The 11,589-nt window shown below is 48.7% G+C and overlaps 1 protein-coding gene across 1 annotated transcript; it reads left to right on the plus strand.

Moving 5' to 3' along the window:
- Positions 1-8,464: 8,464 nt before the first annotated feature.
- On the plus strand, positions 8,465-10,497 carry LOC119329970 (berberine bridge enzyme-like 26). The gene has a single exon (XM_037603077.1). It carries the CDS (start codon positions 8,535-8,537, stop codon positions 10,110-10,112), a length of 1,578 nt encoding a protein of 525 aa, XP_037458974.1. The 5' UTR covers positions 8,465-8,534; the 3' UTR covers positions 10,113-10,497.
- The last annotated feature ends 1,092 nt before the right edge of the window (positions 10,498-11,589 follow it).

Genomic DNA, 11,589 nt, shown 5'->3' on the forward strand with positions numbered 1-11,589 from the left:
GTATTTGGGGCAGTTCCGCTTCCAATGACCACTTCCCTTGCAATAAAAGCACTCAGTCTCGGGCTTGGGTCCATTCTTTGGCTTCTTCCCGGCAGCTTGCTTACCAGGCGCGGCAACTCCCTTGCCGTCCTTCTTGAAGTTCTTCTTACCCTTGCCTTTATTGAACTTAGTGGTTTTATTCACCATCAACACTTGATGTTCCTTTTTGACTTCTACCTCTGCTGATTTCAGCATTGCAAATACTTCAGGAATGGTCTTTTCCATCCCCTGCATATTGAAGTTCATCACAAAGCTCTTGTAGCTCGGTGGAAGCGACTGAAGGATTCTGTCAATGACCGCGTCATCCGGGAGATTAACTCCCAGCTGAGTCAAGCTGTTATGCAACCCAGACATTTTGAGTATGTGCTCGCTGACAGAACTATTTTCCTCCATCTTACAGCTGAAGAACTTGCCGGAGACTTCATATCTCTCGACCCGGGCATGAGCTTGAAAAACCATTTTTAGCTCTTCGAACATCTCATATGCTCTATGTCTCTCAAAACGCTTTTGGAGCCCCGGTTCTAAGCTGTAAAGCATGCCGCACTGAACGAGGGAGTAATCATCAGCACGTGTCTGCCAAGCGTTCATAATGTCTTGTTCTGCAGGGAAAGCAGGTACTTCACCTAGCGGTGCTCGTAGGACATAATCTTTCTTGGCAGCTATGAGGATGATCCTCAGGTTCCGGACCCAGTCCATATAGTTGCTGCCATTGTCTTTCAGCTTGGTTTTCTCTACGAACACGTTGAAGTTGAGGACAACGTTGGACATTTTATCTACAAGACATATTGTAAAGATTTTAGACTAAGTTCATGATAATTAAGTTCATATAATCAAATTACTCAATGAACTCCCACTCAGATAGACATCCCTCCAGTCATCTAAGTATAACATGATCCGAGTCAACTAGGCCGTGTCCGATCATCACGTGAGACGGACTAGTCAACATCGGTGAACATCTTCATGTTGATCGTATCTTCTATACGACTCATGCTCGACCTTTCGCTCTTTCGTGTTCCGAGGCCATGTCTGTACATGCTAGGCTCGTCAAGTCAACCTAAGTGTGTGCATGTGTAAATCTGTCTTACACCCGTTGTATGTGAACGTTGGAATCTATCACACCCGATCATCACGTGGTGCTTCGAAACAACGAACTGTCGCAACGGCGCACAGTTAGGGGGAACACTTTCTTGAAATTATTATGAGGGACCATCTTATTTACTACCGTCGTTCTAAGTAAACAAGATGCAAAAACATGATAAACATCACATGCAATCAAATAATAGTGACATGATATGGCCAATATCATATAGCTCCTTTGATCTCCATCTTGGGGCTCCATGATCATCTTGTCACCGGCATGACACCATGATCTCCATCATCGTGTCTCCATGAAGTTGCTCGCCAACTATTACTTCTACTACTATGGCTAACACGTTTAGCAATAAAGTACAGTAATTTACATGGCGTTTCTCAATGACACGCAGGTCATACAAAAAAAAGACAACTCCTATGGCTCCTGCCGGTTGTCATACTCATCGACATGCAAGTCGTGATTCCTATTACAAGAACATGATCTCATACATCACATATATATCATTCATCATTCATCACAACTTTGGCCATATCACATCACATGACACTTGCTGCAAAAACAAGTTAGACGTCCTCTAATTGTTGTTGCAAGTTTTACGTGGCTACAATAGGATTCTAGCAAGAACGTTTTCTTATCTACGCCAAAACCACAACGTGAATTGCCAATTTCTATTTACCCTTCATAAGGACCCTATTCATCGAATCCGATCCGACTAAAGTGGGAGAGACAGACACCCGCCAGCCACCTTATGCAACTAGTGCATGTCAGTCGGTGGAACCGGTCTCACGTAAGCGTACGTGCAAGGTTGGTCCGGGCCGCTTCATCCCACGATGCCGCCGAATCAAGATAAGACTAGTAACGGCAAGAAAATTGACAATATCGACGCCCACAACTACTTTGTATTCTACTCGTGCATAGTAACTACGCATAGACCTAGCTCATGATGCCACTGTTGGGGAACGTTGCAGAAAACAAAAAAGTTCCCTACGTTTCACCAAGATCAATCTATGGAGTCAACTAGCAACGAGAGGAGAGTGCATCTACATACCCTTGTAGATCGCGAGCGGAAGCGTTCAAGAGAACAGGGATGATGGAGTCGTACTCGCCGTGATCCAAATCACCGATGACCAAGTGCCGAACGGACGGCACCTCCGCGTTCAACACACGTACGGAGCGGATGACGTCTCCTCCTTCTTGATCCAGCAAGGGGGAAGGAGAGGTTGATGAAGATCCAGCAGCACGACGGCGTGGTGGTGGATCCAGCAATGATCGCAGCAGGGCTTCGCCGAGCTTCTGCGAGAGAGAGAGGTGTAGCAGGGGAGAGGGAGGCGCCAAGACTTGAGGTGTGGATGCCCTCCCTCCCCCGTTTATATAGGCCCCCTAGGGGGGTGCGCCGGCCCTAGGAGATGGGATCTCCTAGGGGGGGCGGCGGCCAAGGGGGTGGAGTACCCCCCAAGGCAAGTGGAGGTGCCCCCTCCCCTAGGGCTCCCAACCCTAGGCGCATGGGGGGCAAGGGGGGGCGCACCAGCCCATCAGGGGCTGGTTCCCCTCCCCACTTCAGCCCATGGGGCCCTCCGGGATGGGTGGCCCCACCCGGTGAACCCCCGGGACCCTTCCGGTGGTCCCGGTACAATACCGGTGACCCCTAAAACTCTCCCGATGGCCGAAACTGCACTTCCTATATATAATTCTTCACCTCCGGACCATTCCGAAACTCCTCGTGACGTCCGGGATCTCATCCGGGACTCCGAACAACTTTCGGGTTACTGCATACTCATATCTCTACAACCCTAGCGTCACCGAACCTTAAGTGTGTAGACCCTATGGGTTCGGGAGACATGCAGACATGACCGAGAAGCCTCTCCGATCAATAACCAACATCGGGATCTGGATACCCATGTTGGCTCCCACATGCTCCACGATGAGCTCATCAGATGAACCACGATGTCGAGGATTCAATCAATCCATATACAATTCCCTTTGTCAATCGGTACGTTACTTGCCCGAGACTCGATCGTCGGTATCCCAATACCTCGTTCAGTCTCGTTACCGGCAAGTCACTTTACTCGTACCGTAATGCATGATCCCGTGATCAACCACTTGATCACATTGAGCTCATTGTGATGATGCATTACCGAGTGGGCCCAGAGATACCTCTCCGTCATACGGAGTGACAAATCCCAGTCTCGATTCGTGCCAACCCAACAGACACTTTCGAAGATACCTGTAATGTACCTTTATAGTCAACCAGTTACGTTGTGACGTTTGGCACACCCAAGGCACTCCTACGGTATCTGGGAGTTGCACAATCTCATGGTATAAGGAAATGATACTTGACACTCGGAAAAGCTACAGCAAACGAACTACATGATCTTTGAGCTAAGCTTAGGATTGGGTCTTGTCCATCACATCATTCTCCTAATGATGTGATCCCGTTATCAATGACATCCCCATGTCTATAGCCAGGAAACCATGACTATCTGTTGATCAACGAGCTAGTCAACTAGAGGCTCACTAGGGACACATTGTGGTCTATGTATTCACACATGTATTACGATTTCCGGATAACACAATTATAGCATGAACAATAGACAATTATCATGAACAAAGAAATATAATAATAACCATTTTATTATTGCCTCTAGGGCATATTTCCAACAGTAAGCAAGCACAATACGATATAAGTAAAGACTAAGAGGCAAGTAACCATAAGTAGGAAGTTAGGGTTAGGAAGAACCGCAACTCCGAGAGACAAGGATGTATGCCGATGTTCACTTACTTGGAGGGAAGCTACATCACCGTTTAGAGAGGTGGGTGTTACCACGAAGGCACAACAACGCCATGAAGGTACACCCTATTCTCTCTTTGAGATATCACCACGGAGGCGATTCCCAACCATTAGTGGTAGACCTTTAGGTGGTCTCCAAACCATCACAAACTTTCCGGGGTAATCACAATGGTCCATTCCTCTCCGAATGACTCCTACCGCCTAGGAGTCTCCAACCTCCAAGAGTAACAAGAACGATGGGGAAAAGCTCAAGACTTGCTCAAATCACGAATTCCTTTGGTGCAAAGATGGGGAAGGAGTGGATCTATCACTTGCTTGGATAACTTCTCACAAATGCTCTCAAATCCCTTTGGGTTCTAAGATTTGGTGTATTAGTATGTGTGAGAGAGAGGGAGTGAAATGTGTTCTAGGGTTTGTTCAAAGTGAATGGTCAACCCTCTCCCGTGGGGGAAGAAGGCTATATATAGTATTGGAGCAAATATGGCCATTGTAGTGTAAGTGACAGGGGTAGGCCGGACATCCGGGCCAGGGGCCAGACATCCGACACAGTGTAACGCATGTAAAGAGAAATAGAGAGGAGTGAATAAAACAGAGGGGTCGGACATCCATGGCAAAGCCCAGACATCCGGCATGGCTGGAAGTCCCGGACATCCAGCGTGGCTGGAAGTCCCAAACATCCAGCGATGAGGCTGGACATCCGGTGAAGTCACAACACCCATACGCTCTCTGGATAGCTGTGGCGAGGCATCCGGCTTGGGCAGCCCGGAGATCCGGGGAACACGAAGAGCCCGAACATCCGGCAGACTGGCCGGACATCCGGAATAAATAGAAACACAAAAGTGTTATGTGGATCGGATATCCGACGTGCGGCCCGAACATCCGGCTTGGGAGTAGAGGCAGAATTTAAGCACCAGAATATTGTGTATGTGCCTAAGATTTAGAAGCTAGGTATTTTGTGACATGAGCAAGTCCTTCACTAACCCTACTGAACCCCTCTTAATAGTGTGGGATCCTATACTCAAGAACAACAAATATACAATCTTTTTTATACTTCTTCCTTGAGTAAGATCAACTCTGTATGTTCATGATCCACACACCTTTGACATTCGGGGACTAACACCTGAGATTCACTTAACGAACATAGTTAGTCCCCTACATGTATATTGTCATCAACATCAAAACTTGATGTAAGGGCAAGATTGCACTTTCAGAAATCTGGACACCAACATCATCGATATGTCAGATCATAAACATGCTTCACGTTCCTATTAAGTGTGATTGCTATCCTATGAAAGTCTTCAAAACAAACCTAGTGGCTACATCCACTATTCATTTGTATGGTACGTCACTTGTTCTTGTAGCTTCGCAGAATGATGAACCACATACTACAATCATATGGAATTAGTTAAATTAAACCATCAAAAATTGTCCTAAATATAATGTTGCTTGTGTTACTGGGATGCAAACAGGTTGTAAGAAGCAATATCACTAAGCATATTGCCCCAAAATTGCAAGGATCAGGGGCAGTCTCTTCGTAAAATATAATCTATTCAAACATCATGTTACACTCTTTTCCCCTTTATGAGTTTACTTTCAAGGTTCTCATCAAGTTTTTAATGAGTATGAAGATGAAATAGTGTGGGTTGAACAATCAGTTTTGATTCTTTTGTTAAGCTGCAGAAATGTATAAATGTTATTACCTTTGTTTACATTTAAGTATGAAAAATCTAGGCTAGTTCTCTACCAATATTACTAGACATCTAGTTTCAGAACATTAAAAAGAATGCATCCTTGTTTAATACATATTCAGATATAATAACTATTAAAGAAAACCCAATGATGCATGTTCATATTAAGCAAGAAATTTCCCCATGGAAAGCCAGCAAATTCATAGGGAAGAAATATTCACTGTGCAACCATATTTGATAATTATCCATCCCGTAATCTTGACAGGTACAATCCAATTCCAAATTCGTATCTGGGCACCATCCGCTCCAAATCTAAAACCGAGAAAAAACATAGTAAAAACAACTTAAGGCAGACTCCGATCATACTCGTTCTAATCTCACCCGGCACATGCCGAAATAGACCGTACTCTCTTCGATTTCACCTGTGACGCTAACCATATACCGTATTCATTCCGGTCTCACCCGTACACGCTTACGGTACATATACCATAACCACTGGTGTAGAACGAATGACCTTGTACACAGGCAAAGATGTTTACTAGTCGTCGAGTCTGGGGTAGGTATGTCCCTCTCCACCGTCTGTTCATCCGAGTCATAGTCCAGATTAATGTCATCAATATGCAGTACCACTTGTCCATCTGTTAAACAAGAGGCAGCACATCTATTTGCACAAGCAAGATCGATCTGCAAGATAGCACATCTATTGCATAAACAGACAAATGAACAAACATACGATTGGCCATTGGTGCTAGAACGAAAGCCGAGGCAGTGGAGGCGGTTCAGCCAAGGTCGACGTCGAAGGAGCTAACAGTGATACGGAGGTTCCGAGAATGCTCAGCCCAGGACGAAGGCGCGGCGTGGATGGGCTGATCCCGACGAGGGAGTCGGTGGTGGCTTGTCCGGACTAGGGATGGTGGCGGAGAATGAGGACGCGGCGGTGGTGGATGCGGAGCAGGGGCGGCGACGCTGTTTGTGGAGGCGGCGGCGGCCATGGGTACGGCTATGGTCGACCAACGGAGCGAGCGAGAGGGGCGGCCGTGGATGGGGAGTAGGGGGCGGCGACGCTAGATATGGAGGCGTCGGCGGCGGCCACGGGTACGGTTAGGGTCGACCAAGCGAGCGAGCGAGACGGGGGACGGTGGATGGCTGTGGTGGATCCGGAGCAGGGGGCGGCGACGCTGGGTGTGGAGACTTCGGCGGTGGCTGCGGGTACGCCTAAGGTCGACCGACCGAGCGAGCGAGAGGGGCGGCGGTGGATGGGGAGCAGCGAGCGGCGGCGGCGGCGGCGGCGGGCGCTGGATGGGGAGGGGAGCTGTTATGCACACACTTGAACGGAAGTCTCAGTGCAAGAGGAACATTTCAATGGGATTACAGATACAAGTTTGATTGTAAATGTTTACAATTAAAAAAACAAATGTTCATAAATTCAAATAAACCTTCACATGGTCAAATTTTGTTCAGAGTTTCAAAATATGTTCCTGTTTTTTTAAAATTTCACAGATCAAAAAATTGTTCATTTTTTTAAATTTTGGTCAAAAATATTAAAAATGTCCGTGTGCTCTCAGCCACCATCACGTGTCACGCTCTGAGTGTTTCCTCCGGATTTTATGATATAATGTTCACTTTTGCTTCGACGAAAACTTATATTTTATTTGTTTCCTTCCATTCAACCTGGGAAGACGGGACTATTAAACATGGATGTAGATAGTGTGGGGGAAGAACCCTGCTATACACACGACTGTATAGTGGAGGAAAACCCTGCTATACACACGACTGTACAGTGACGATTTCTGAACGATGCTGAAGTTCACGCCATCTGATGCACGCAGCAGCACTACTCCACCGTTTGATATAAGTGTAGGTTGCATGTCGTGTGTGTACTGTCGTCTGCACAGCAATTTCGGTGGAGGAAGGACATTGTCATAAACTCTATGCTTTGTCCTTGCAAGGGTTCTATTTACCCGTGTAATTAAGTAGGTCCTTGATTGCTGCCAACATGAAAATGCTAGAAGTTCTCCATAAAACAAACAGCTGGCCTTAATTAAATATCTTCGAGCTTTAGGGTAATTAGGAAGCGATGGTGTACTTTCTGCTAGAATCGAGTCCTACTCACGGCCTGAGCTTTGATGGCCCGTGGTCATCTTTATTTGTTGTGCCTACGCCAGACCTAATGCACTCTGGCGGTACCTGGAACCAAAGTTTTATTACATAGTTTGTTGGTGCAGCCTTCCCTAGCCAGCCAAGTAGTGCGCGACTTTATTCATTTCATTTGCGTCCGTTTGCTTCAACCAAAATTCTGTCACCCAATTGCCTCATTATCCAACTCGTTTATAATCCAAAACAAACGTCATTATTGATATCTGCATGTACCATGTAAAGTGCATGTAGGCATGTGTCACCGTCAAATCGGATGAATCTTTGCTTGGGTCACATTCAGCGTGCGAGCGTGTATGAACTGGAGTATGCTTGGGGATCGCCCAAACCAAACCAGTTTAGTCGTTGTGAACTGCCGTCGCGTGGCCATGAAACAAAATCAATCGCCAAAAGCGTGATTCGGTCAGTTGAGGCGTCGACGCCAACCGCAAGCTCGATCGCCCCGGAGTGAAGCTCAAGCTTAAGCATGCCATTGCCAATCAATCGGCTGCGATGCGATTCCGTTCCTACTAAGAAGATGTTTAACGTGCGCGCCATATCATGTGAAGATTAGAAACAAACTAACCAGTAGAATCGACCCTTGGCCTGACGTGCACGCAAAACCATCCGAAGCTCCTCGCACACGCAGTGAACCACTGGAACATCATATAGTACTCCTACTGTGGTAGTGTTCGAGCAGAGCAGTATATATAAAGAGCCAGCTCCAGTCAGTTCAGGCACACACACACCACTGCTGCTCTCCCTTAGCTGATAGAAAGAGAAGAAGCGAAAGATGGCTACGCTCAGAGGCAGAGGCCTGGCGCTGGCGTTCCTCGCGAGCCTCCTCCTCTCGGTCCACCTGGCCATGGCCTCCTCCGACGACTTCCTGCAGTGCGTGCGGGACAAGATCCCCGGCGAGCTGGTGTACACGCAGTGCTCCAGCAGCTTCTCCGGCGTGCTGGTGAACTACATCAAGAACGCCAAGTTCGTCAACACCACGGCCAAGCCGCTGTGCATCGTGACGCCCACCGACGCGTCGCACGTGCAGGCCGCCATCCGGTGCGGCCGCGGCCACGGCGTGCGCCTCCGCGTGCGCAGCGGCGGCCACGACTACGAGGGCCTGTCGTACCGGTCGGCGCGGCAGGAGGTGTTCGGCCTGCTCGACCTCGCGGCGCTCCGTGCCGTCAGCGTCGACGAGGCGGCGTCCACGGCGTGGGTCGAGTCCGGCGCCACCATCGGGGAGCTCTACTACGCCGTCGCCAAGAACAACCCCCGCCTCGCGTTCCCGTCCGGCGAGTGCCCCACCATCGGCGTGGGAGGGCACTTCAGCGGTGGAGGGATCGGGATGATGATGCGCAAGTACGGGCTGTCCATCGACAGGGTGGTGGACGCCAAGCTGGTGAACGCCAACGGGGAGCTCCTCGACCGGGCCGGCATGGGGGAGGACCTGTTCTGGGCCATCCGCGGCGGCGGCGGCGGCAACTTCGGCGTGGTGCTGTCGTGGAAGGTGCAGCTCGTTCCCGTCCCGGCCACGGTGACGGTGTTCAACATCGCCAAGACGCTGGAGCAGGGCGCCGTCGACATCCTCACGAGATGGCAGGACGTGGCGCCGGCGCTCCCCAGCGAGCTCACGATCACGGTGATGGTGACGGGGCAGCAGGCCGTGTTCCGTGCGCTGTACCTGGGCGAGTGCGGGTCGCTGGCCTCGACGATGCGCGACCGCTTCCCGGAGCTGAACATGACGAGCGCCGACTGCCAGCCCATGACGTGGCTGCAGTCGGCGGCGCTGTCCTTCTTCAGCTTCACCAACAGCAAGCCGGTGGAGGACGTGCTCCTGCCGAGACCGGCCAGCCCGAGCACCTTCAGCAAGGGCAAGTCGGACTACGTCCGGCAGGCCATCCCCAAGGCGGTGTGGAAGGAGGTCTACGCCAGCTGGTTCACGATGAAGGGCGCCGGGGTGATCGTGCTGGAGCCGCACGGCGGGTACATGTGCGGCGTGCCCGAGGACGCCACGCCCTACCCGCACCGGCGCGGGGTGCTGTACGTGATCCAGTACATCGCGTACTGGATGAGCGCGGACGGCGAGCCGGCGGCGACGAGCTGGCTGGACGGGTTCTACGGGTTCATGGCGCACCACGTGACGAAGCACCCGCGGGAGGCGTACGTCAACTTCCGGGACCTGGACATCGGGCAGAACGCGCTGGAGGAGGAGGACGGCTTGGGCGCCGCCGAGAACGCCCGCTTCTGGGGCCAGCGCTACTTCCTGGGCAACTACGAGAAGCTCGCCAAGGTGAAGGCCGCCGTCGATCCCACCAACTTCTTCCGGAACGAGCAGAGCATCCCGCCCATGCGCAACCAGCCACGCGAGTGAGCACTGAGCAGAGCAGGGTTGCACGCCAAGGCAAGGCATCCATCGGATCATCAACAAACTAAATCATTCATGGTCTTCGATGGTTTACTTTGCTGCGTAAAGAATACTGCTGCTGTCAGTTGTATTGGATTGGATCCTTGGTGACGACTACTGGTTCAGACGGTTTACTTTCCTGGTTAAGAAGTGTCGGTTGTATTTTTTATCCTTGTTCTCATGTCTAGTTGTCTACTAGTACTACTACAGTTGAGACAGTGTGCTTTCCTGGAAAAACAAGTGTCGGTGAGGGTGTGATGCTTCTTGAGATGTTTTAATGGCCATTCATGGCGTGTAGCGTGCTTATGTTATTGTTCATTAATTGCACTACTAATTGTGTGGTCTTTTAATATTCGACCGACCACTCGACTTTCTATTTCTATCTTTACTTTAATAGTTTGAACACTGGAGGGTCCCGAAGGAGCATAGGTTTCATTAGGCCCTGTTTGGTTCATAAGTTCTAAAACTTTTTTTAGGCTAGCCATAGTGGGGGTAACTTAGGTAGTAACTTAACACATCCCAAGACAAATTTGCTTATGTGGCAAGTATTTAATGATGAAAGAGGTGCTTGTGGTAACATAATATGTTACTGTAACATAGCGCTTCCCGAGGCAAAATGAGTCTATGACCTAATAAATGAAGCAATCTATGATACTAGTATTATGTTACTTTGCACTATGGAGGTAGTAACTTAGACTAGTGTCATATGCATGACATTAGTATAAGTTACTCCCCAGTATGACTAGTCTTAGTCCCAACTTATAAGTCACAAGTCCCTAAAAAGTCTCTACCTGTTTGGTTACTGGGACTTATAAGTCTCTATAAGACCATATTATAACTATAAGTCCCTATAAATCCCTCCTTCAAAGTCTTATTTCATAAGTCCCAAATGCCCACTTTAAGTCCCTATAAATCCCCCCTGTTGGTTTAGATGAGACTTATAAGGACTTATTTAAGTCCCTAGACCAATAATCCCTGGAAACAAACACCCTCTTAATCTCCTGCTTAAAAGAATGACAGAAATGCTACTCCTAGCAAAAGAATTGAACACGTCAGGATTTGTCATGCTTGCTGAAGGGAATTGCCAGGCTCGTGACACATAAAAAGTTGATTTGTCATGTTTAAAAATCCAAGATTTATATTGTTGTTAAAAAAGGATGCGTTTAGCAAGTGGCCGTTGGCTTACTAGTAATCCGGAATGGTTGGCCAGCCTTAAAAAGTGTTGGTCCCCTCTACTACTAACTCATATTAGGAAAAGTACCCATATAAACAGGTGTGAACACATTTAATTTATATTTCATTCTTCTTAAGATGTGTATAGTGAGTGGCCGTTGGCTCGCTACTAATTCGGAGTGGTTGGGTGTTGGTCCCCCCAATCCATACTAGGAAAAATATCTATGTGAATAAGTGTGAACACATTTAATTCATATTGGTCGTTGTATCG

Source organism: Triticum dicoccoides, chromosome 7A (assembly GCF_002162155.2).
Source record: "Triticum dicoccoides isolate Atlit2015 ecotype Zavitan chromosome 7A, WEW_v2.0, whole genome shotgun sequence".
In the NCBI taxonomy this organism is placed as follows: domain Eukaryota; kingdom Viridiplantae; phylum Streptophyta; class Magnoliopsida; order Poales; family Poaceae; genus Triticum; species Triticum dicoccoides.

Bases quoted from the DNA above. Each gene is read 5' to 3' on its own strand.
- LOC119329970 (XM_037603077.1), top strand. From the start codon at position 8,535: ATGGCTACGCTCAGAGGCAGAGGCCTGGCGCTGGCGTTCCTCGCGAGC.